This window comes from Pogona vitticeps, chromosome 2 (assembly GCF_051106095.1).
Source record: "Pogona vitticeps strain Pit_001003342236 chromosome 2, PviZW2.1, whole genome shotgun sequence".
NCBI classification, from domain to species: Eukaryota; Metazoa; Chordata; class Lepidosauria; order Squamata; family Agamidae; genus Pogona; species Pogona vitticeps.
This window is the reverse complement of record NC_135784.1, coordinates 296,247,001-296,273,913: the sequence shown is the minus strand read 5'-3', so window position 1 is coordinate 296,273,913 and position 26,913 is coordinate 296,247,001. Positions and strand designations below refer to the sequence as shown.

At 41.5% G+C, this 26,913-nt stretch overlaps 1 protein-coding gene across 8 annotated transcripts in view; it reads left to right on the top strand.

Moving 5' to 3' along the window:
- ZNF532 (zinc finger protein 532) overlaps positions 1-25,434 on the top strand; it is a 69,747-nt gene extending 44,313 nt beyond the window's left edge. For 5 of the 8 annotated variants that reach the window (XM_072992875.2, XM_072992877.2, XM_072992874.2 and 2 more), the window contains exons 5-9: positions 1,337-1,499; positions 4,656-4,934; positions 12,794-12,906; positions 13,421-13,568; positions 17,499-25,434. In XM_072992875.2, coding sequence (XP_072848976.2) covers positions 1,337-1,499; positions 4,656-4,934; positions 12,794-12,906; positions 13,421-13,568; positions 17,499-17,993 — 1,198 coding nt within the window. In that variant the 3' untranslated portion in view covers positions 17,994-25,434. The remainder of the gene's footprint in view (positions 1-1,336; positions 1,500-4,655; positions 4,935-12,793; positions 12,907-13,420; positions 13,569-17,498) is intronic. The other 3 variants (XM_078385187.1, XM_072992878.2, XM_078385188.1) reach the window with 1 other exon arrangement.
- The last annotated feature ends 1,479 nt before the right edge of the window (positions 25,435-26,913 follow it).

The following is a 26,913-nucleotide window of genomic DNA, read 5'->3' as shown; positions in this document are numbered from 1 at the left end:
AGCAATCGCAAAAACCTCACAGTCAAGTGGATTCATCGTTTAACGAGGTAATTGTTAAGCGAGGCACCACTGTAGTTGACAAAGACAACTGTGGAGGGCAAGGGATGTTTTTTTTTCCTTTCCAAATTTTGCTACTTTAAGTAATCCAATGTTATGTTTGCCTTTTAAAACTTTGGGATAACCTGTGAAAGCAACTGCCCTGTTTCCAATACTTGGTTTGTAGCTTACTTGTGTTTAGTCAGTACTTTAGAAGGAAAAAAAATGTTGGCCACTGTGGTGAAATGTGATTTGTGCTTACAGTGGTTATAAATATGACATTTTAAAAATGTTTTTAAGGTTTTTCCAAAACTTTGGGATGTCCATATAGGATAAATTCTTTGCAGCACTTATGATTTTCCTGCTAATGAGCACTGTGCTCCTGAGTAAAAACTGGAAAAAAAATTCAGGGCTATTTTTAGCATACTGGAAAGGTCTCAAATCAAAGTAAACTTTAACCCATGAATTTCCCATAAAGAACTTCCTTATAAGCATTTATATTATTGAGAATGCCCTTATCTTGTTTCCTCCATGTTTTCTAAATGTATCTTGACAATGTTTTATTGAAAATATTTGGCAGCCTTCTCCAGCCTAGGCTACCACCCTCTAGATAAGTGGACCAGAGCGCCCCTCATTCTCTCCCAGTTTCATTCGTCATATCTGAAAGGCACTAGCGTAGGGCAGTTTCATAGAGAAGCATCTAGTTTCAGTGCCATCTCCCAAGAAAACAATGAGCTCTGTTGTGGGGAGGAAAAGCTTGAGGTCTTTAAGTATATTTGTCCAATGACAATTTCGAGGATCTCTCGAGGGATGCCAAAAGGTTTTAGCTAGTGGGCAACTGCAAATACGTACACACACTGGGCGGGTGTCTGTATAGGGTTGTCTTCTCAGTGAGACTAGGATAAAACGTAGAGCTGTGAGAAAGCCTTCTGAGAAATTTTGCTGGGTATATCAGAATTCTTTCAGCTGCCCTTGACATTCTTCACATGCTTTACCAGGAGAAGAAAACTTTCTTCCATTTATTGCTCCAGGCAAAATTTCAGCTCCAAGTCTGCCTTGTTAGCAGCAAAAAATCTCGAAGGTGCTTCCACCTAAAGGTTCCGAAAGCTGTTAAAGTGATGTACAGCTTCCGGATGTTGTGTATGTACTATACATGTATTATACACACAGACTCACACACAGGCATAGAGAGACAAACACAGAAAGACACAGACACACACACTAAAGCAACCAATTAATCAAACCCAGTATTCCTTATAATCATATAGTTATAATTTTTTAAATTTCCTTTCATTTTTAGAATTATATACAAGTGTTCTATGTGCGACACAGTGTTTACTCTGCAGCCGTTGCTGTATCGCCACTTTGATCAACACATTGAAAACCAGAAGGTCTCTGTCTTCAAGTGTCCAGACTGCTCACTTTTGTATGCTCAGAAGCAGCTTATGATGGATCATATCAAGGTGTGTGGGATTCTTGTTTTGTTTGGATGTGAGACAGTTGCATGCTACAGTAATAGACCTGTAACTGCATGATGGCCGTTCCAAGCAGCTGACCATAGGTTCAGAACCAGGGGGCCTGGGTGAGCATTATTCAGGCTGTATGCAACCCCAAGCCATTCTTATGCTCCCCCTAATCTCTTTAAATTAATTGTTTTAAATTGAAATTGTATTGTAATTTTATGATTTTATATATTTTTATACTGTTCTGTTTTATTTTGTAAGCCGCCCCGAGTAGACATGGTCTAGAGGGGCGGGGTAAAAATCAAATAAATAAATAAATAAATAAATAAATAAATAAATAAATAAATAAATAAATAAATAAATAAATAAATAAATAAATAAAAATAATGACTTTTTTTTTAAAAAAAGCTGCCAGATAGATCAGTGGCAGGGCTTCCCAACCTCTTTACTGAGTTTGCAGTAACTATGTACAGTCTGTTTTAACTAATCTTTATTGTTGAATGGTTTTGTTTTATTGTGAAATTTCAGTTCTGGGCTTTAATTGTCCCATTCCATAAGGAAGTCTTCAGTAACATTATTTACTTATAAGGTTTCCAGCATCCTTGGTTTATAGAAGACTGTTATTTCCTACTGTTTGTTTTCATGTCTAGCAACTGTTTAAGTGTCATAGAACCATAGAGCCATGATGATTCCTTTATGCCTAAAAGCGCCTTAACCATTAAGACACGAGATAAGTGATAAGAAATAACAAATAGCCTCCAAAGAACATGGAAGGGAGCCAGGAAAAAAGAAATGCAGAGATTGAAGATTTTCTCATGCAAGTGAAACAGTTAAGGTACTAATTGCGTTTTTACAGGAACAAAAAATAAAAGAACAGTGAATAATGTTTAATTGTTAAAGAAGTTAAAATAAGCTAACGTAAGCCATATATAGCTGCCATGAAATTAGGAGAGTGGCTGGAAACAGCTGCTGCTTCTGATTCTCCCAGTGCTAGAAGGGGAACATTAATAACAACCCTAAGTTACATTGAGATAATGGCTGAAGTCCTGTTGTGCAGTTATACTAATAGCACAACTTGCAGACACAAATTTCCATAAATTAAGAACTCTCCATAGGCATTATCTGTTGTGCACATGGCCATACAACTCACTATGCAACAGATAACACCCATGGAGATTGGTGAACTGATTGAGAAAGTCATGCAATTTACAGAACTGCCGAAGATGTCAGCTATTACAATATGTCTATATTCATTTACCATAACATTATCAACATTCCAGATTATTCATTGAAATCACTATGTATCTGTTCATTTCTTATGTATCTGATGATCCTATCAATGTTGATCTGAGTGGCAAATGTATAAATCGTTTCATTGTTGCAGTAATTCCAAGCAACATCAGCTGGTTTGATTTCACAAGGTTTATTTATCTACATTGCTTCTATGTTCCATATGCACAAACTTATTTTAAACAGTAACAAGTCAAAATTTATTTTTTTAAAAAAAATATATATAGATTAGATGTAGGGAGGACATGGGATTGGACAGGGGTTGTAAATCAACATGAACATTTTACAATATTCATTCTTCAAGGATACATAAGTTTCTAATGTAACAAATTTATAATACATATTCTATTTCTAAATTGATCTTAGGCTTTCAGTTATCAAATATTAATTTGCATTCTATTCTATTTGACTCACAAAAGTCAAAACTGAAGGCTGTCTTAACAGTTGTAAGAAAAACAATAGACACAATTACTTAAAATGTATGAAATCTGATCTTAAGTTGTAGACATTTCTTTCCAAAATATAGGAGCAAAATACATTATTCAGCCTCTAAGTGAGTTAAAGGCACACAGAAACATACTGAATAAAGTTTTCAACCAGCCAAACCATTTAAAGTCTGTGGAGGAAATGCTTTTGTTGGTTTTCTGGTGCTGCTCTGCCCCGTGATCTATACAACATGTAGAATGTGTTGTTCTGATGATTATGCCTCCATGATAGTATGTGTCTTACTCTCCACATTTGTATTAGTTCACATATCTATGAACGATAAACAATTTCTGTTCGCTTATACAGGTTTCCCTCATCCAGGAATTACTGGGTGAGCAACAGCAATTAAAATCTTTATTTTTTTGCCCCTTCTTGTTTTTCCTCAAAACGAGGAAAACCTATAGTTCATATATAAATTTTTCCCCAAAGATGGTGCTGTCGGATTACAAATGCTGTTTTCATTTAAACCGCACATTACATCATTTGCCTCTTCATTTACAATAATCTCATATCTGTGTTTACAAATTGTAACCAAAACATTCTTTCAGAAGCATTCAGTTGCCTTGACTATTTAAGTTTCATTGATGTTGCTCTGTTGGAGCTGTTTCATTGTTTTGGAAAATAGGGATTGTTCTGAAATCAGTGATGCTGAAACTGTATTTGAGAAGCAGTTTCAATTTAAAAGAGTACTTTTTTCCTCTCCACCACCTGTTGTGGATTTGTTGGTGCCATCTGGTTTTTTAGGGTTATTTCTATTGGTTTTCATACCTCTATTTTTATTTTTGTTCTCTATTTTATGAGTTGTAACCTGCCCAGAGTAGTGCTGTGATACTAATGGGAGTGGGATATAAATTGAATGAATGAATGAATGAATGAATGAATGAATGAATAAATAAATAAATAAATAAATAAATAAATAAATAAATATTTTTCTCTCAAAGATACAAGGTTTGTCACCTTGACTCTCCAGTGCTGTTGCTTTCTTCTTTGGCCTCAGACGTAAATTTTTCATCAGCAGAGAAGTGCACCATCAGCTGCAAGCAATCACACAAAGTGCTTGTAAAAGTTCAGCACTTTTCCTGCATAGAAAACTATGCATATTAGGAAATTGAATGTCTAGTAGTCTAGGCTGGAACTTCTCCATGTGATGTGCCAGTTTTCTACATGTAGCATAATAGTGAGAAATGCATATATGTTGTCAATCCTCTGTGAACTGCTATACTCCAAATGTACTATGTGATTTTACTGCATGTGTCCTTTGGCGTGAACTTGTAAGTGACCGTTTAGGTTTTTAGTCTGAAGTTACCCGATTACTGTACATGACAGTTTCTTTAAACAACAGATGCCATGTTATATAATGCTTTTCTTTTCTTTTATTAGTCTATGCACGGGACACTGAAAAGTGTTGAAGGACCACCAAACCTGGGTATTAATTTGCCACTAAGCACGAAGCCCACCACTCAGAACTCCATCAGTCATAACAAAGAGGACTCAAAATCTGTAAATGGGACAGAAAAGACAGAGAAGAAGTCTCCTTCTCCCGCAAAGAAAGCAGATTCCAAAAAAGTACCTAATCCTGGCTGGACATGCTGGGAGTGTGATCGATTGTTTACCCAGAGAGATGTTTACATATCCCATATGAGGAAAGAACATGGAAAGGTAAAAAGCAAGTTTGGTTTCCATGTACGCGTATCTCTACAGAATGTGAAGATTAAAGCCAAGCTGACACTCAGGTTTTGCTGAGACTGTTAATACATTGAAATAATGTATTAAAATTTTATCAAGCATCCATCTAATGCCAAAACGGTTGTTAAATTTACTTGTTACACTAACATGTATGTTGGCCAAACCTCATTAGACGTGTATTTCTGAAATATTGAAGAAAATGTGAGAACTTACAGTTTAATTTTTTTAAAAAAAGTTAGTGCTTATTTATTTATTTATTTATTTATTTATTTATTTATTTATTTATTTATACCACGCCCATCTAGACCAAAGTCTACTCCGGGTGGCTAACAATACTAGATAAATTAAAAACAATATAATAAAAAACAGCAGTAGTAATATAGCTCAAGATGGAAAAATATTTAAATGATGACAGGAGGGAAAGCCTGCCTAAAGAGCCAGGTCTTCAGTTGGCTCTTAAAAACACCCAGTGAGTGAGCCAAACAGATCTCTTGGGGGCAGACTGTTTCAAAGGCGAAGGGCCACTGCCGAGAAGGCAGTGCTCTTTCTCTCCAGGCCTCCCTCAGCGTTAGGCCCCTCAGCCGCCCTTCCTGGCTAGAACGAGTGATTCGGGTAGATCTAGGTGGGAGGAGGCATTCTGCTAGATATTGAGGTCCTAAACCATTTAGGGCTTTATATGTCATCATTAACACTTTGAAATCAATGCGGAAACGAATGGGCAGCCAATGCAAGGCAGCCAGAGTGGGGAAATATGCTGATATTTTCTTGTCCCACTGAGAAGTCTGGCCGCCATATTTTGCACCCTTTGAAGCTTCCGCATCAATCTCAAAGGAAGCCCACGTAGAGCGCATTACAGTAGTCTAATCTCAAGACTACAAACACATGGACCAGAGTGATGAGTGCCCCAACATCAAGATAGGGATGCAGCTGGGCAATCTGCCACAGATGGAAATAGGCGGAATGGACCACTGACGCCACCTGGGTTTCCATGGTGAGCACCGGATCCAGATGGACCCCCAAGCTGCGAACCTCACTCTTCGCAGTGAGAGTCACTCCCCCAAAAGAGAGGGAGTTTCCCAAACCACCAATGGAGAGACCACCCACCCTCAGGACCACCGTCTTGTCTGTGTTCAGCCTCAGTCCATTCTCCTGTATCCATTGCATTACAGCCTCCAGGCAGCGCTGGAGGGATGGAACGGCATCCACTGTGGTTGGAGAAAAGAAGATATAGAGCTAGGTGTCATCAGCATACTTATGGCATGAAGCCCCACACACCCTGATGTCCCCACCCAGCGGCCTCATGTAGATATTAAACAGCATTGGGGAGATAATCAAGCCCTGTGGAACCCCACAATTGAGGCTCCATGGGGCTGAAACAGTCTCTCCAAGCTGTACTCTCTGATTATGGTCCTCCAAGAAGGATTGGAGCCAGGCAAGCGCCAGACCACCAATTCCCAGCTCAAAAGAGCCTCTCCAGGAGGATACCGTGGTTGACGGTATCAAAGGCGGCTGAGATATCGAGGAGGACCAACAAAGACATTTTGCCCCTGTCGGCCTCCCTCAGCAGGTCATCATACAGGATGTCATTTCCATACCATGGCACGGCCTGAAGCCCAACTGGAACAGATCCAGGGCATTGCTTTCATCCAAAAGAGCCTGGAGCTGGTCAGCCACCACCTTCTCTACCACTTTGCTAAGGAAAGAAACATTGGCGACGGGCCTATAATTGCCAATGTTGTCCGCCGCCAAGCTTGGTTTCTTCCTTATGGGCCTAATGAGTGTCTCCTTGAGGACAAGGTTCTCCTTGCCCTCCTGGAGAGACCCATTAATTATTGCCATGGTCCATTCGGCTTATAGGCCTTGCTGCTTTGATTAGCCAGGCTGGGCAAGGGTCAAGGGAGGAGGTGGTGGCACGACAGCAGTCAAGCACTTTGCCCACCATGTCTGGCATCACAGGCTGAAAGAAATCGAGACTCATCGGGCAAGGCGGAGTGCTGGACGTCTCTGTTTGATCTACTGTGTTTGAAAAAGGAGAGAGCTCCCAGCGGATCGCCTCCACTTTAGATTTTTAAAATGCTGCAAATTGGACAGGTGAGATACTAGTAGGAAGCCCATCACTTAGACCAACTCTGGATAGATCGCGAACTATAAGGAAAAGTTCCGTCTGCTGATTTGAAGGTTCACTTATTTGGACAGCGAAGTCAGCTCGACTAGCAGCCCTCACCTTAGAAGGTAAACGTTCCCCTTGACATTTAGTCCAGTCATGTCCGACTCTAGGGCACAGTGCTCATCCCCGCTTCCAAGCCGTAGAGCCAGCGTTTGTCTGAAGACAGTTTCTGTGGTCACGTGGCCAGCGCGATTAGACACAGAACGCTATTACCTTCCCACCAAGGTGGTACCTATTTATCTACCCACATTTTTACATGCTTTCAAATGGCTAGGTTGGCAGGAGCTGGGAGCGACGGGAGCTCACTCCGTTGTGTGGATTCAATCTTATGACTGCTGGTCTTCTGACCTTGCAGCACAGAGGCTTCTGCAGTTTAACCTGCAGAGCGACCACATCCCTTTTACCTTAGAAAGATAGTGGTTAGTTGCAATCCTAACAGCTTTCTGATTATAATCCGCCAGGTTCTGTCTCCAAATGCACTCTAGCCTTCTCCTGTTTTGCTTCATAGTTCACAGCTGCTGGTTAAACCAGAGCACTGGCTGAGCTCTGCAATGGAGAGGATGTTTAGGAGTGATCGTGTCAGCAGCCCTGGTGGCGGCAGTAAGCCAGCCATCAAGCAGAGCTTCGACAGGAGCTCAAATCAGATCAGCTGGAATCCCTCTCATGGAATCCTGGAATCTTATAGGATCCAGTAGCCTTCGAGGGTGGACCATTAAAATAAGTCTCTGCTCCCTGCGGGGAGGGAGAGCCACTGAGAGGTTACATTTTATTAGGTGGTGATCCAACCATGACAACGGAACTGACACAAGGTCAGTTACCATCAGACCACACTCACTCCACTCAGTGGAGAACACCAGGTCTAGCATGTGACCACCCACATGGGTGGGGCCGTTAACGTGTTGGGACATGTCCAAGGAAGTCATGGTTTCCAAGAACTCAAGAGCTGGATCGGAAACCTCTGCCTTCGCATGGATGTTGAAATCACCCAAGGCCAAAAGCCTCGGGGATTCCAACAGTGCCACGGAGACAAAGTCGGCCAGCTCCGGTAAGGAAATGGCTGGTTCGTGGGGAGCGCAGTAACCCAGCAAGATCCCAATACCATCCCTGGCCCCAATCGACACATGGAGTGCCTACAGACCTGGATTCACCACTGTAGAGCGCCTATCAACCTCCAGAGTGTTTCTATAACAATGGCTACTCCCCCCCCCCGCCGCCCCTCCAGTGTACCCTGGTGCTGGACTGCATATGGCCTTTTTTTGCATTCTCTACAGCAGCATGCAAGTATTAAAACATCTTTCAAAAGCCATAAGACTCAGTTTCAGTCTCAGCTGATTAAGACTAGCTGTTAACCTCTTAATCAACTAAAGCTTTATTTATTTAAATACTCATATACTGCCTTTGGGGACAAAGCCTTCTCAAGGCAGTTTTTAACCAACAATTAATTTTATACACATTGTGAGAACATAATATTATGACCATTAGTTGACTCATACGTTTTGATGATGATGATGAGAAAAGGAATATTATGCTTTGAAACACGTTACAACTCACTTTCAGTACTTCCAGGCCAGACACTTTTACCCACAGACCTCTTTGGTGATCCATCAAAGTTGTTCCTAACCCATATGTCTACACCCACTCTTGTTCCATCTCCCTTCCTGGATGGTCTGTACCCCAGTTTGTGAAACATTGTCCTAAGGATGAAAAGATTTTAGAATTCAAACAGTGCTTGACTTGCTGTTTCCCGTAGCCCTTCACATCTGCTGTGGCAAAATTCTTCCCAGAGTTTTCTAGGCATAGAATATTTAGAAGTCTTTTGCCAGTCTCTCTTTCTGGTGACACTGTGGGACTGTGCAGTTCACCAAAAACTATACAGCCTGGGGTATCTTGCGTCTGGGTGCAACTGGGAGAGAGAACTCTGCTTATGTACTTGCACCAGCTTATACTGTATCACTAGCTTGTGCTACTTGGAGCTCAACCTTAACACTGCAGAGAAGGTCCAAGCCAAATTTGTAACCCTATATACAGGGTATATTTAGGGATCATGCACCCAAACTGGTCAATTACTTGGATTTGCACAAGTATCCAGTTGGGAAATGGCACTGTATTATTTATTAATAGACACCTAATCACCCTAAGGTGGATCCTTATGTAGGCACAGCACCAGATGAGATGGCTATCAGTGGGCAAGAAGGTTGATAGGAATTTAAAAAATAAACCTTTCAAAGAAAAAGAAGAAACGAAGGAAACTCCAGAAGAGACTACTGGGTTATATCCAACTGTGTCTATCCATGGTTGGAAAAGGTACCATTACCAAGATGAGTTTGGTCATTTGCTCACATGAATATGTTCTAAATCTACTCCAGAGAATTGGTTGTCCTCTGGGAAAAAATTGAGTGATCTGTGAAGGGGAGGAAGAAGGAAATCAAAGACAAACACCTTGGTCACATGAGGGAAATGTTTTCTAGGTCTTCTGATACTTTCTATACCTTTCTTTTACTGAATTGTGGTCACATGGTTTATATCCCGGGACGAACATCCCAAGAACTTTTAGCAGTGGTGGTTGTGGGGGTTTTGGGCTCTTTGGCTGTGTTCTGAAGGTTGTTCTTCCTAACGTTTCGCCAGTCTCTGTGGCCAGCATCATCAGAGGACTGGAGTAGCAAGTTTTAGACTTTCAATTTCAATTCGGAGCCCACCCAGCAGTAGCTGAACATGCCCTAAAACAAGCTAGAAATGAAATTCTTTTTCAAAATACTGAAGTACTGGACAACACCAGCAATCATTATGTTAGACTGCACAGGGAAGCCATTAAAATCCATAAACCCCAACAGAGCTTCAACAAAAAAGAGGAAAGTCTAAAACGTAATAACGCCTGGCTCCCAGCACTGGAAAATACAGCCTGCAAAAGGTCAACGAACTCTACCCAGCCGCAAGGACCAGGGATCATTGCATACAAAAGACCAGCTAAAGACAACCATCAATCACAGTGACAGATAATTTCTCCCTCCCTTATCACAACAATACATCTCCAACAGAAACACGCTGATCACCATCATCACCCTAACTCCTGAAAAGGACAAAAGCTGTTCCCACAGCTATAAATACTCAACTACAAAACAAAGAGCAACAGAGCATGGACAGAGTTCCTACTCCTGTTCCTCTGAAGATGCCGGCCACAGAGACTGGCGAAACGTCAGGAAGAACAACCTTCAGAACACGGTCAAAGAGCCCGAAAAACCCACAACAACCATCGTGTCTTACATGCTTGGCTTGCTTTTTGCTTTGCTTTTTCCCCATTTCCGATGTGTCTTGCATGCTCTGCTTGCTTTTTGCTTTGCTTTTTCCCCATTTCCGATGTGTCTTGCATGATCTGCTTGCTTTTCTCCGCCCCCTCTTCAGCCGGATTAATCGCATTTCCGATCGGTCTTGTAGTGGTTTTTTTGGGGTGTGTGTGATTTTTTTTCTCTGGTCGGAACGGATTAATTGCATTTCAATGGGAAATGGTGCTTCGATTTACGACCATTTCGAGTTATGCCCATCTTCCGATCTTCTGGAACGGGTTAAGTTTGTAAGTCGAGGCACTGCTATATCTGGAACCCTGAACATATGGGAACAGTGTGTCATACTCCTGCTTATCTAAACAGGTATCAATGGGTTGTCTTAAGCCTCCTTTCAATTGCTGTCTCTGCCATGCCAAAAATGTGTTTGTGAAGTAGCAAAATTAAAAAGGAAAAGAGAAGAGAAACTCATAATTTTTCATGATTGATACACAGCACAAACCTCTAGGCATGAGTAAACCTAATAAAAAATCGTGTCGGTGTTCTTGCCTGCAGTAGCTAGAGAGTGTGGGGAGAAAGCATAACAGATACCACATGGGAAATACTGTGAAAATGTAATAAGCTTAAAGATGTTGGTATAGACAGAAGAAACCTCTTAGAAAAACAGGGGTCTCGTGGGTGAGAGATACCATAAGGAAATAGTCATATGACAGCTTTCAAAGACAAAGGTTGGCAAGAATGAGGGTAGTGAATTGGGTAGTAGGATGAGTTCATGGATGTAGGTGGATGGCTAAAAATATTTGTTCCAGCTGTGCATTGCTTCGTCTTGGATTCCAAGCTTCTTACAGATTCCCACTTACAGCCTATCGCTTGTGCTGTGATCAGTTGTGGCAGCCATTCAGAGAAAGCTTCAGAAGTTTCTTAGCAAACACCAAATTGCCTTGGGTTTCGAACCTTCCCAGTCTGAGACAAGCAAAGGCAGTAAGGCAGGCCAGTCCCACAGAAGAAGACAAACTACTTAGGACCACCTCAGAGGTTGACATAAAGAGTTTTCTTGCCCAATCAGACTCATCCTTTCACTGCCCCAAACTTTGCACCTTCAGATGTCTTGAGACTATAACTCCCATTATCCTCATCCAGTGTTTGAGGAATGCTGACGTTAGATTAATACTGTTTCTTACTGGACCAGTTAAATACTTCTGGTAGCTCATAAAACAGGGAAGGAAGGCTATGACTTCTATTATAGATCCCTGTCATCTCATATGGTAGAATATATGGCCTCGGTACAAAGAGGCTCCATTTCTTTATTACAGTATATATATTCTGTATGTGGGTCTGAGGCAAATGCAAGAATTACCCAATGGCAAGATACAAGTACAGAGAATGGAAAATGTAAAATACAAATTTACTGCATCTATATGTCGCCTTTCATATATCAACTGGCTTCCTACGTGATGCCTTTTGCATTTCTTAGCTGGTTGCCAGTCTAGTTAATTTTTGATTGAATGGGTAACTGAGAAAGATTACAAAGGAGGGTTTCCTCCTGCTTATACCCATACTTTGTGTTCTTCTATCCATCACTCCAGTTCATTCTATTTCTTTCTTTCTTTCTTTCTTTCTTTCTTTCTTTCTTTCTTTCTTTCTTTCTTTCTTTCTTTCTATATATATCCCGCCCATCTGGTCAATTGACCATTCTGGGCGGCTATTGTAATGTTTTGTGCTGTCAAGTTGGAACCAACGTATAGCAGGTAAGTGAGATACTTAAGGAGTCGTTTTACCAGTTCCACACCCCCAGAGAGTCTCCATGACTGAATGAGAATTTGAACCCAGGCCTCCTGAATCCTAGTTCATCACTCTATCCACTTCACCAGTGATTCCCAACCTTGATTCTTGGATATTTTTGGACTAAAACTCCCAGAAACCTTCACCCTTAGCTGTGCTGGCCAAGATTTCTGGAAGTTGTAGTCAAATAACATCTGGGGACCCAGTGTTGTTGTGAACCACTGTTCTACACCACACTGGGTATCAAGTATCAGAATTAGTATTGAACAAAAAGGGGATATTTACTCCAATAGCTTTCCAGAGATAATTGTCTATGTATGTCTTCTTACTCCCTCTAGTGGACACTTTGGATCAGATCCAAACTTATTCATAGAATAAACAGATTGAAATCAGTGGAACTAACGGAATGTAAGTGGCCCTGCTTTCAGTATGGCTAAGTGCAGGTCCAACCCATTGCTTTGAAACAGTGCTGTGGGGTGTGTGTTCTTCTTGCAGCATTACTTTGGAGGAGGAGTGGATGTTCAGCAAGTCGTAGTTACTGGTAAAAATCACGCCTGTGTTTTCCTCCCCAGAACTTCTAAATGTATCATTTCCTTTCATTAAAGCAAATGAAGAAACATCCTTGTCGGCAGTGTGACAAGTCTTTCAGTTCATCACACAGTCTTTGCCGCCACAATCGGATCAAACACAAAGGCATTCGGAAAGTTTACACTTGCTCGTAAGTCCTGCTTCTTACTACTGTACCTCTCTTTTAAAGATTGCAGAGCAAGCAAGACCAATGGCTGTCACCTGAACGGAGTGTCCTCTTTATGTTCATTGTGAACATTGTTCCATTTTTTAAAAAAAAACTGGTCTTCTGCTAGTGAAGGGCCCAATTGATCTAATTAGTTAATCTAATTATCTAATTAGTTACGTCAGATGAAGATCACATGTTTCAAATGATAATGAGATAGCATCCAAGGTGCATTTTCATGGTGATGTTCAGGCTTATTGGAACTGGAAGCGTCCCTTAGGATGCCCCAGGGTTTTTTCCAATGCGGTAGTATCTTGTCCTTGCTTAGTCTCTCAGTGTCTTGTATGTACTGCAGCAGCTTGCTTAGACATGTTGTTTACATTCGTTGTGCATATTGCAAGTGTTGAGTCTCTCCATTTTCTTTTTCAGTACCTCTGGAAATTGTATGGTTTTTCATACTTCTTTGTATCTATTGATGATTTCCTTGCATTTCATTCAGGCATTGCCCAGATTCAAGGCGTACTTTTACCAAGCGATTGATGCTAGAAAAACATATTCAACTGATGCATGGCATCAAGGAGCCTGATGTGAAAGAGATGACAGAATCAACCAGCATAGGGGATAGTGCAGTCAAAGAAGAAACTAAGGTGAGGTGTGTGTGTACTGGTTGGGTGTATGTATGTCTGTTAAATAATTTCTAGACCTTTCAGCTTGCTGAAATTCTGTCTTCTTGCACCAGTTCTGAGTTGGACGGTGTAGAGCAGGAGTAGACAAAGTGTGTCCTTGTCTGTTTTTGCAGCCCTGCATCTCTAAATTGCTCTGGACATCAGGCAAAATGATTTTTTTCCCCAACAAAAACAAACATGAATTGACACAAGTCTCCATCATCATCAGTACTCCTTTTAAATAGATCAGGGGGCCTCCTATATATCGTCTATAATCCTATAACATTTATTCTTCCAGTCACTTACAGATGCTGTGTGTGTGTGTACCTAACCCAGAAAATCCCCATGGCAAAATATTGACCTCCAATATTCAAACATTGAAACCATTACATTAAAACCTGTACAGGCCAAAATCTTCAACTACCAAAGGCTCTAATAAATAATTTCTGACCTCTCAGTGAAATTATGCCAATGTCGGCACCAAGTGAGCTTCCAAGGGGCGGTGTGTCAAAGAAAGCCCTCCCCCAGGTCCCCTCACAGTAAACTTTCCCTCAGTGGTAAGACTCTCCCTCAGTGGTAAGATATAGAGGAGGCCTCTCCAGAAGATACTAGTGATCAGGCTGATATATATATCAGCTTGATCACTTATGTATATAGGGAGAGGCACTTCTTTAAATATTCAGGCCCTAAACCATTTATGAATTTATTAATTACACCCTGTGGGAAGAAGGTATTTTTTTTAAATGTCTGAACTTGCTGTCAGTTGCTTTGGTTGGTTCTTCTTATTGAATCACACATATGGGTGTTTCTGTCCCTGAGCAAAACTCTTTGGAACATTCTAGAACTTAAACAGAGAGAGATTAGAATAACAGTAATGACATTAGCCTCATCCCTACTGCACTTATCCATGCACCTAACAATTGCCCTTCGGTTCCCTTTAGCAACCACTGAGGAAATGTCTGGGATGTTTGCTTAGCGCTATTATTTAACTGACTTCTTTCAAAACTTACCTCTTTTTTTGTCCTTGTCACTTTTCTTTGTTTTCTTTCTACTCCATGATTCCCCCCTTAAAATATACATATATATTTACCATTATTATTATCACCATTATCATTATTTTTTACTTTCATTCTGAGGCCTTTGTCATTTTTCCTACCAAGCCGGCACACCATTACCAATGACAGATGGGTTTTAACCATCATTGATAAGGGCTGTGCTATAGAATTTACATCTTTACCTCCCACAGGCATCTTCAGGCCTATGGCCTGTCTCAGGTATTACAGGAAGAAGTCATATAACTCCTGAGAAAAGCCTGTTCCTTTAGATATGCTCCTCTTTGGATTCTATTTCTGTTATTCTATGGTCCAAAGAAAGATGGTGGCCTGAAACCCATCTTGGACTGGACAAATGTAAATTCCTACATGGAAGCAAAAAAAAAAAAAAAAAAAAAATCAGGATAGTAACTCTGGAAAAAATATTGCCACCACTCAGGAAAGGAGGCTGGTTCTCTGTGATAGATCCAAAAGATATCTCTTTCCATATCACTATCTGTTCATATCATTGTTGTTACCTACGCTTTGCACTAAGCAACCATATCTACAATTCAAGGTGCTCCTCTTTGGTCTTTCCACAGCAGCTAGAATTTTTACTGAGTGTATGGCACTGGTTGCTGCTTACATGAGACTTCACAGTGTGATTTTCCTCCTGTATGTAGACGACTGGCTGAAAGTAGCAAATTCCAAGGTCAAGGCACAACAGGGCATCTTGTTCCTTTTATGTATGCTGGAGGATCTTGGTCCCAGAGTGAATCTAGACAAATCAAATTTAAAACCACATGAAGTTTCATTATGTCAATGTGCTGCTGAAGTCCAGAACTGCGAGGGCTTGCCTACCACAGAACAGGAAACAGAAACATATATCCTTACTGAAGAAATTCAAGCCACGTGCAACAGTGACAGCATACATGGCCCAGAGACTACTGGGACTAATGGTCTCAACAATGTCTGTTATCCCACGTGTTCACCTGTAGTTGAGATATTTTCAGACCTGGTATTTGGCATCCTTTGATGTACCGTCCGAAAGGTCTACAAAAAAATTAACTATGACTCCCTAGTTAGGTTTACAACTCCATTGGTGGAGTTACTCCCAATGTAACCATAGAGAGGCCTTTTAAAACCTCTCAGACTCAAAAGTCCAGGTAACAACTGATGCAAGTCGTATAGGCAAGGGCACTCACTGCATGAATTGTCAAGTACATGCTCTTTGGTCCAGGACAGAGAGACAAATGCACATAAACAGATTAGAACTTCTATTAGTGCAGTGGTCCCCAACCTTGGGCCTCCAATGTTCTTGGACTACAACTCCCAGAGGTCTTCACCACCACCTCTGCTGGCCAGGATTTCTGGGAGTTGAAGTCCAGGAACATCTGGAGGCCCAAGGTTGGGGACCACTGTATTAGTGTTAACAGCTTTCAAGGCCCTTGAGACTCTTATCTTATCTCGGGCAAGGTAGTACCAGTGGCCACTTACAACAACAATAATATGTACTACATAAACAAACAGAGTGGAACACATCCAGTGTCTCTCTTGTTTTTGACAGTCCATCTCTGGGAATAGGGCCTGGTTTGCCACATTTTCCAATAGCTAATCATCGGCAGGAGAATGCAACCGAGTGACAATCTGAGCAGTCAGTCAGCACCGGACCATTTCAGCAGAATTTGCAGCTGATAGAATCTACTAGCTGTAGACCTTCTTGTTACAAAAGACAGTAAGAAGTGCCAAAAATACTGCTTGCAATCAGGCTGGGTCCAGGTTTGCTAGGGGATGCCTTCATGATCTGATGATTGAAAAATCTTAATCATCGTTTCCGATCAATACCTCTGCTGCAGAGGCAGTGTTGAAACTCCAACAAGAAAGCTCAAACACAATTTTTATTCCCATGGCAGATCTCAGCCTTCTTACATATAAAGGTGTTTTCTTGTTAGTCATTACATTAGTACATCACACAAGGAAATTATTCATTCCCCAGCATGACTGACCCTACAATTTTACAGAAATAAAGTCACAATACTAAGTTGCAATACTAAGGCTAAACATATTCATTTTTGTTAGTTATCAGAGTTTGAGGATCGGGGCTCAGTTAATGCCCCAGGGTCTGTCAAAGTGGCTTGTCAACATCATCAGGTTGTGTCACCAGCTGGCAAAAAGATGACTTGCTGAACCTGTAAAAGGTCACTCAACTAGAGCTGTTGCTACCTCAACAGCCTTTCTTAAAGGAATCCCCCAAGAGACATCAGTAAGACTCCAACGTGGTCTCAACCCTCTACGTTCATCAAACACTATGGATGTCAGGGTTGAGCTCAATGCCATATTGGGTAGAAATGTGATTTCTTCTGTATTCCCATGATAGGCCACCAGCCAGTAAGTGAGCTTGCTAGTCACCCATATGTGTGATTCACAGAGACCACAAAGAAGGACAAGTTACTTACCTGTAACTGTAGTTCTTTGAGTGGTCCTCTGTGAATTCACACAACCCACATATCCTCTTAGTAGTCTCCCATGCTACTAAAATGTTTCATGTATGGCAGCGGACTGGGGGGACAGAAGGAGAATTGTTGGACATGCAGATATGTGTGCAGTATGGAAGGGTATTCAGATGGCTCTCTGTGTAAGCTCTAGAATGTTCTGAAGAGTTTTGTGCAGGTGCAGAAAAACCCATAGGTGTGAATTCATTGAAGAACTACAGTTGCAGGTAAGCAACCTGTCCTTCATTCCAGCTTATTGTGTAAATGCGCCTTTGCTCAGATATGCCCTTTGATTAATTTTGAGGGCAGATGCTGAGTCTTTCTGAGAATAACTGCATGACTCCAGTTGATTTTTACCCCCTTTTTAACGGACCTGTTATCAACTTCAGGTTCCCAGTCCGAAGCGTAAGCTGGAGGAGCCTGTGCTGGAATTCAGGCCCCCTCGAGGTGCCATCACTCAGCCGTTGAAGAAATTGAAGATCAATGTTTTTAAAGTTCACAAATGTGCAGTTTGTGGCTTCACAACAGAGAACCTGCTTCAATTTCATGAACATATTCCCCAGCACAAATCCGATGGCTCTTCTTACCAATGCCGGGAATGTGGTCTCTGTTATACCTCCCACGTCTCTCTCTCCAGGCATTTGTTCATCGTGCATAAACTGAAGGAACCTCAGCCAGTCTCGAAACAGAACGGATCTGGGGAAGATAGTCAGCAGGAAAACAAACCCAGTCGCGAGGAGGAGTCATCTGACAACGCCATTTCTGACAGGAAGTGCAAAGTTTGTGCAAAGACGTTTGAAACTGAAGCTGCCTTAAACACCCACATGAGGACACATGGGATGGCCTTCATCAAATCCAAACGAATGAGTTCGACTGAAAAATGACCTGACCCCCCCCCCATCCCCTGTGCATTTTCCAAAAGCAAAAAAGGCCGTCTCTACTTCAAGAACATAATTAGGATTTCTTTCTCTTCTTTTTTTCTTTTCTCTTTTGGTACAGAAAATTTTCCATACTAGAGTTTACAGTTCTTCCTCGGCTGTTGCAATAGATTGTACGTAAAGGATTCTTCATCACCTCATTGCTAGATACACACAGAGGTATATAAAAATCCCCCTCAAAAGCATTAAATAAAGCAGTATTTGAGAAATTTGTATATATTTAAACAGATAGTTTTTCTACTGTTTGTTATGTGTTTGTATTGGTGTTTAGTGGGAATTCCTGGTGCTTTTTTGTCCGTGTTTTTTTCTTCCTAATAGAATGTTTGTTTTAAAGCAGAGTTCTTAGCAGTGGGGCAGTGCTTAAGAGTCCGTTAAACTGCTTTGTCAAGGGGTCCCTGTCTGCCATTTCTTTAGCAATGTGGGAACTCTTCCCATTTAAGTCCTTTCTGTGCTGCTCTGATAACCTCAGGAATCCCAGATACACAACTCTTCCTCATGGCCAACGTCACTCTTCCAGGAAACAGGGGCAATACTGACATTGGACAGTTCTATATCATGAGGCATGTGCACACCACATTGGTCTCTCTGGACTAGGCTGAAACATCCAAATTACTGGAGCTGCAGGGGAGGGTCCATATCTTGCTGGCTTCCATGGCTCTTAAGTTGTGGTCAGAAGATGGGCCTGAGATCTATTCTTATGACAGGACGATGGCGCCTAATGAAACTAGAAGGCAGCAATTAGAGACAGTGAATGAAAAGCAGGTGCTCATTTTGAATGATGAACTAGATGTATGCTCACAAATAATTCATCACACTTGTATGTTGGTAGGATCAGAAGGATGTGGGATCATTTCATGATGACTGTTGGCATTAAAATTTTAGATGCTTGCTGAATATCTTTTAGTATTAAATTCAGAGGGTCTCACAGAAGTTTCACCAAAATTATGATAAGAGGCTGCACAATATCATTTCTCTCCTATGCAGCAGTACTTGCGTGGGAGTAACACCCTTGGAGCATTGTGCAACTTGTGTGTTAAGAATCACACTCCTTAGCTGTCCTCCGTTACACTTTTGAGAGATGTCTTTGGGATCTTTTAAGCCCAAAAGATTCATAGTAATTTTTGCAAATATGGAAGGCTTAGATGTACTACATTAAATAATAACAAGCTGAAAACTAGTTTCATAATTATGTCTCATACTAATTCTTAATGCTGTATTAGAACCTGTGGATTTCATGCATTGGCAGAAGGTTGGAATGGATGACCCTTCTGGTTCCTTCTAATTTTTCATTTCTGTCAAATATTTATGGCAATACTAGATATGAAAAGCCAAAGTATTGAAACTTAGTGGGTTGCATAAAACAGTAGTGGACTGTCAGCTGATATTAAATCAGATGTTCCGTTGCTCAGATCATAAACTTTCAGCCCCTGAAAGTTTATGATCACAAAAGCCAGCCTTATCCTGGGTTTGGATAAGTTGTCCATGTAGTTTCTTGCTATCTCCTATTGGCAGCAACTTTATAGGATATAAGTCATGTTTTTTTCTCTGGGCATGCTTGAGATTTGAACCTGAGACCTTCTGCATGCAGTTCAGGTGCTCTGCTCTGATCTCTTACATATAAATCTAGTTGGAAGTGCTCGTTGAAATATGCTGTTATTCTAATGAATACAGAATCAGAAATATGGGAAGCTGCTAAAACAAGAACACGTGTGTTTTTTGTAAGGAGTCCACTGTGTCATCCAGAGCATTACAGATGGGACATAGTGCTTCCTGTCATCTGTGTGGTGAAGAACACCACAGGCTGTGGGAAGGAGCTAATAAACTGTGCTGTTCCTTGCAGTTTTATGCTTCTCTTATACAAAGATGGAAATGGTACATGGTTCAGAATCCCATATCATTTGAAACATCTTGTTTTATTTTAAATGGCTTTCATGGGATGCAAAGAATGGCTTTTGAAGTCTCGGAGGGGAGCATGAAGAGGATTTCCAGTGACTTGGCAGTAGGGGTTCTGAATATATAGTAGTTCTCGCTATCTTTGTGATTAGCAGGTGGAAAAAAGAAATAGCACAAAGTGGGTGAATACAGATGGATTTGATCTGCAAAATCAGCAGTTCTTGGTGTAGAATACAGTGTTATCCAGGTTTGGGGGGGAATTCTTGATCCTTCATTTTTTTAAAAAAATTATTTTATTAGACTTCTACCCCACTCATCTAGACCAAAGGTCTACTCTGGGTGGCATTACAATTTTAAAAAACAGTAAACCCAATAAACATATACGATAAATCTAAGATGGCAAAAATGACCAAATGTAAGATACGGCAGGATGGAAAGCCTGCCTAAATAGCCAGGTCTTAACTCCTGAAAACACCCAAAGAGGGAGCCAGGTGGATCTCCATGGGCAAGCTATTCCAGAGGGTGTTCTCAGCAGCCGCTGCTGAAAAGGCTCGGTTTCTCATTTTTCCCCCCTTCCTTACTTCCCTCAGCGTTAGGCCCCTCAGCCACCCGGCCTGATTAGAACAAAGTGACTCTGGCAGAACTGAGTGGGAGAAGGCGCTCTGCCAGATATCGAAGCCCTAAATCGTGTAGGGCTTTATATGTCATTGTTAAAACTTTGAAATCAATGTGGAAGTGAATGGGCAGCCAATACAAGGCAGCCAGGGTGGGGGAAATATGGTGATACCTTTTAACCCCTGTAAGAAGTCTGGCCGCCGTATTCTGCACCATCTCAAGTTTCCGCATCAGTCTCAAAGGCAGCCCCACATAGAGCGCATTACAGTAGTCTAATCTCGAGACTATGAGCGCATGGACCAAAGTGGTGAGTGCCCCCACATCAAGATAAGGATGCAGCTGGGCAATCCGCCCAAGGTGGAAGTGTGCGGAACGGACCACTGACGCCACCTGGTTTTCCATGGTGAGTGCCGGGTCCAGATGTACACCCAAACTGCGAACCTCACTCTTGGTGGCAAGAGTCACCCCTCCCCCAAAAAAGAGAGGGAGTTTCCCAAGCCACTGATGTCTAGACCACCCACCTCCATCTTGCCCGGGTTCAGCCTCAGTCCATTCTCCGGCATCCATTGTTGAATGAACTGCAGGCAGCACTCAAGGGACGAAACAGCATCCACTTTAGTTGGAAAAAAGGACATGTAGAGTTGAGTGTCATCAGCATACTGATAACACGAAGCCCCACATCCCCTGATGACCCCTCCCAGCAGCCTCATATAGATTTTAAACAGCATTGGAGAGATCATTGAGCCCTGCGGAACCCCACAATTGAGTCTCGGCGGGGCTGAGAAACTCTCTCCAATCTGCACTCTCTGGGGGTGGTCCTCCAAGAAGGGACGGAGCCAGCAAAGAATTGCATAGCATTATATTTACATAGCAAAGCATTAGTAAATTTGCTGCCTAAAGTGCTGTTCATAGGAGTCATTCATGTTTGTTCATCTGGTGCACTGTTTTATGCTAGCAAAGGCTAGAGAGATTTTTGAAGGCATTAAGAGAGAAAAAAGGGGTCATGTCTTACAAAGCAATGGGCTAGACTATATTTTAATAGTCTGCAGCTCTACAGTTACGTGGCTCTTTTGATTGACCTACAAGACTATTTTCAGTTTGCAGTGGCTTGTTTGCATACTCTGAACAACTTTGAGTTGGTTTCAGAATGTTCTCCTGAATTGTCCACTCAATCACCAGCGTCTTGCTTATGCCAACATGAGGAATTGCACTCTGCAATTGTGCAGTCAGTCATGTGTCCTCAGCATGACCAATTGTCCAGTATGCCAGTGGAAGTGCTTTGGGGATAGCATTTCCGTCTTGGTGCTCAAACAGCTACCATGAGTGTAGCCTCAAGTTGCGTGCATGTAGTTGCGTAACAGGATTTTGGATAGTGTGCTTTAGCCTCACATGCCCTTCCTTGCTCACAGTTGGTCAGTTAGTCTTGTTATTGTGTTTATGCTTTGAATTCAGAACTACATGTTGTGGTGGCTTGGTTAAAATGGCAGTAGCCAAGATTCCTGAATGTCACAAGTTTTCTCTGTTGCTTTCAGCTTGTTTCAGCCTCTCAGTTTGTGTACATGAGGTACAGATTCATGCAAGTATAAGTGGTTGTTGAAATCTGAACGGAGGTCTTTGTTGCCAAGGTGATGGAAGAAAGGTTGGAATTGTGAATGTGGGGTATTTATATGATGGTGCTATAGAATTGTCAACAGTTTATCACAAAAAGGTGAGTGAGAAGAGAATCACAAAGCACTTTAAATAAGAACACTAAGAATCAGACTGTGAGCTTTCGTGGGTCAAGTCTACTTCTTCAGTCATGCACCAATATTTTGTGGATAGTGCAGAAAAATTACAAATGAGAGTCTCAGAAATTTGTGGCAGGTGGTTGTGCCAGGTCTGCTTATTAGAGGTGAGTTCAAACGCTGTGAATTCACCTCTGAACCAAGTGGAACTGCAAACTGAAGAAAGCATTTCCTTACAGTCACCAGGTAACACTATTAATTCGACTTCCCTTGCCAAAGGGTAGACCAAATTTTAACCCCAGCTCTCTGACAGAGGTTGCTACATTTCCATGGTGCCTTTTCCCCAGCCTCCCAGCCAGTCGAGAACTTTGTGTTTCAAAATCAGGCAAGGCGGTGGGGCAGGTGGTGGGGAGAGAAGTGCATGCACATTATTTGGCAGTTCTTTGTTTGAAAAGCTAGGTGGAAAATTCCTGTCAAACCTCTAGTAGGGGTGAAGATTGAAGCCACATACCCCAAAGACTGTTTGCAGCCAGCATTTGAACGGTGGGAAGGTCATGGTGTTCCGTGTCTAGTCGCGCTGGCCACGTGACCACAGAAACTGTCTTTGGACAAACGCTGGCTCTATGGCTTGGAAACGGGGATGAGCAGCGCTCCCTAGAGTCAGACACGACTGGACTAAAGGTCAAGGGAAACCTTTACCTATGAAGCAGACCTGGCACACGCACCTGCCATGAATTTTTGGAACTCTCATTCCTCATTGTTCTGTACTCTCCACCAAGGGTTGGTGCATGGCCTGAAGAAGTAGGCCTGACTCACGGAAGCACCCTGTTTGTTCAGTTTTTTAGTGGTCTGATTAAGGTATCGCCTGATCTTGCGTTTGTGTAATTTTAAGGACCACATGGCCTTTTCTTAATTTTTAAATAAGAACAGTGTTCTATAAATTAATTAGGAATAACAAATTTTATCTCTGTAGATCGTTTCTAATTTTGCAAGGAAAATGTAATTTCTGTTTTTAAAGAAACTCTAGTGTGTAATTCTCATACCCTATAGAGTTATTGGGGATTCTTGGTAATACTAACAAGTTCATCACTTTAGAACAGACATGGGCTAGGGTTACTTCAAATTGGGGCTAAATTGTTTCTTGCTGAGGACAGCAGAGGCTTGAACCCATTCTCTTGCTCTGCTGATAGAAAACCAAAACAAGAAACCTCTTGCAGTGGCTATCATGGTAAAAGAGCAACTCCTCTGAAGTAAGATGTATGAGGAGCATACTCCCTGTTTCCAAAGTTGACAGTGTTGGAGGAGCCTCTTGAAAGTACTGATAAGGTTCAAGACAAGGTCTACATCCCCCTGCATAGTGTTGTAAAAAGAAAGGACTTCCAGCTTTTGCTACCATGCTGTTGCATTTAGGTGATGCAGGAGTGAATTTAAAAGATGCAAGGATTTCCAGATCATGCTTTCAACCCATAGCAGTACATCAGCTCTTGTCCACCTTAGTTTGCACCCATGTTTCTTGGGACAAATACAGTATTAGCTTAGGTTTGGGGAGGGGGTAATAACAGTGCCCACAACTTTATATTAAAATACAGTTTAGGATGAAATATTTGGCTTTTTAAGAACTAACTGAACCGAACTAATCAGAACACCTGTTGCACTTTTACAGTTTTCTAGATCCCACAGCTATGAAACTGTCTTGTGTATCAAAGATCATCTAGTTGTGTTTTCCAAACCAAGGCAGTGTTTTCCACAGATCTACACATTTGCTTCCTACACAAATACTGTCAAAGTTATACTGTGCCTTGTGTGGAAAGCACCACTGAACAAGCTCCACTTTTCCTGAGATATATACAAAACATTGTTGTGAACTGGATGTCTTGGTGATCAAATGTTTTAAATGGTGTACAGGAGTTCTGTGTTGTGTAATGCTCTGTGGGGCATTCCCATGAGGTGAAAAAGTCCTCTCTGAGTTGTGAGGGCAAATATGGTGCTCATTTGAACACAGCAATGTATACATTTACACTCTAACTATTGTGTCAGGATGAGTGTTTATATCCAGAACACATTCTTGTTCAACATGGGGAAGGAAGGGACAAGTTATAGTTTTAGTTTCTGTGTGTGGCTGTCTTACCCCTACTCTCCGTAAAATGTATTGATTTTTATTCACATTTCCTAAATGCAACCAGTTTTTGTTGGTGTAAAGTTTGGTAGTGGAAGTAGGGACCACCTCAGAGTATACCTACTGTCTAGTATTGGGTAGTTGTCTGAGTGGGCAGACACCTGGGGTGTGAGGACCAACCCATTTTGGATCTTAGATTATCCCTACTGCCATTCCCAACTTAACATTTCTAGGAAGTACAAATAGGAAAGGTACCTAGTACTGCCCTTTTTACACTAAGGTCTCTGGATTTTTGTTGGTCTTAGGTTGTTGCTTTTATGCTACATATACAATCTCTAAACCAATTTTGTACTTTTTTTAAAAGGACAGATTTTTTTTCTGTGTCTACGTGTGTACGTATGTAAATATGTATAGGAAATGAGAGAGAGAGAGAAATGCCTGCATGTTTATACCTGTAGTCAACATTTTGTTCTCAAAAACCAAGGAGAGGTATCACTGCTCTCAGACATTATACATTTTGTCCATAATTACTATATTAAAAACATTTCATATGTAAATAAATGTGGGACTTTTTGCCCTTAAAGAATAATAAAATTCTGTTATTTATTGATGAATTCTTCATCAGCTTTAGTCACCGGAAGTCTTGATCTTAGGGTTGTTCTAGATGTTCTGCCAGAAACCGGAGGTTCTTGCTGTCGCGATATACTTTGCTCTTCACTTAGTTGATGATAAACAGTGAACAATTGTGGTTCTTTTCCCTCCCTGCCCCTATTTTTTGTATTCATCGATGGGTGGTTAATGGAGAGATTCTAGGATCTAAAATCTGTAGCTAATAAACATACGGACTCCTGTTACATTTCTGTCAGTGATGTATACTAGCTTATCACTGCCTTTAAAACAAAACTGTGTACCTCTTAAAGCCTCACGCTTGTTGATGTGCACTTTTGACTTGTATAACATGGATTGTCACTATGTGGTGATGATTTTTTTTCTTTTTTGTACAGAGTGAATGAAATAAAGGATACATTTTTATTACAGACATCTTTGGTTTTCGTCCCGTATTTCTACATTGCTTTCCCATTGTCCCAGACATTCAACACACTAAGCCAGAGATGGGGAACACGTAGCTGTCTAGATATTGTTTGAGTGCAGTGTGTCCATCTCTCACCACCCATTCTGCTGACTAGGGCTGGTGGGAACTGCAGTCCAACATCATCTGGAGATCCATACGGTCCCAGTGACTACCCTAAACCAATAGAGTTACATTACCACCATTGATACACTTTGAAGTACTAAAACATCTGGGTAGATTTCTCAAGCTCGTCTTCAGTTTGATTAGAAGAGAGATATACAACTCCAGCGGTCATTTGGTCTCTTACCATCAGTGCTCTTTAGAATAGGAACAAACCCATATGCCACTTAGTGTAATGCATTTATGCCTTTCGACCCTTAGTTTGCACAATGAGCAAAAGATCGTTGCCTTTTGGTTATAATAAATAATATATAACCTATAACTTAGTAGAATCTGAGTATAGCAGCAGGATATGTTTAGATTTAAAAAACCACTGTTGTAAAGAGATTTGGTGTTCCCCCTTTTTGTGTGTGTGTGCATTTGTGTCAGCAATTATATTAAATAATCACTTGTGCCTTGGTTTAAAACATGCAATAACTTTTACTATTTATAAGCATCTATAAAACAACATAACTTACAGTGCTTATACATTTGGTATTTTCTCTCACATTGTAAGCCCTGTATGGCCCAACTACATATTTTTGTCACATATTGTTCATTGTCCCTGTCAGCCCTGTAAACCCTGTCTTAGTTGCATATTGCGTGGGATCCTGTCTGTTAGATGAGGGGTAGGCCTTGCCAGAACCGGGCCATGGAGACAAATCTCCTGCCCCCCACATGTGCAGATGCATCACCCCCCTCTCATGCACCCACAGCCCCTCCCATGCACGGTCGGCCCTTCTCATGGACCCTCACACACACACACACGGCCCCTCCCACGCACACACAGATGCCTACCCACTAAACTGGTCTGTGGAGGTAAAAAGGTTGGGGACCACTTTGTTAGATGGTTTAGCATCGTCTGAGATACATATTATCATATGAGACCCTGTTTATTTCGTATTTGGTTCTGTCCCCTATTGGACCATGTCAGCCCTATCGTCGTCTCATATTGTTTGGGTCCCTATCAGCCCCTATCTAACAGACTCTTGACTATACGTGTGTATGTGTGTGTACTGTGTTGTGTGTGTATACACACACATGCATATATGGCAGAATAGTGCTTTCCATAACTGCACATATGGCTGCTTAAACTAGGAATTCAGAGCACTGACAAAGGTAAACAAGTGTCTTGATCTCTGTAGAAAATTGTGGCAGGTGGGTAAGAGGACACAGGAAATGAGAAAGGGATCCAAGTCAAGAAAACATTTGTGCGCAAATAGCTTTTCACACCTGGTCCTGCTACACCTGTCTTCCAAAGCACATCAACATTTTTGAGATTAAGAG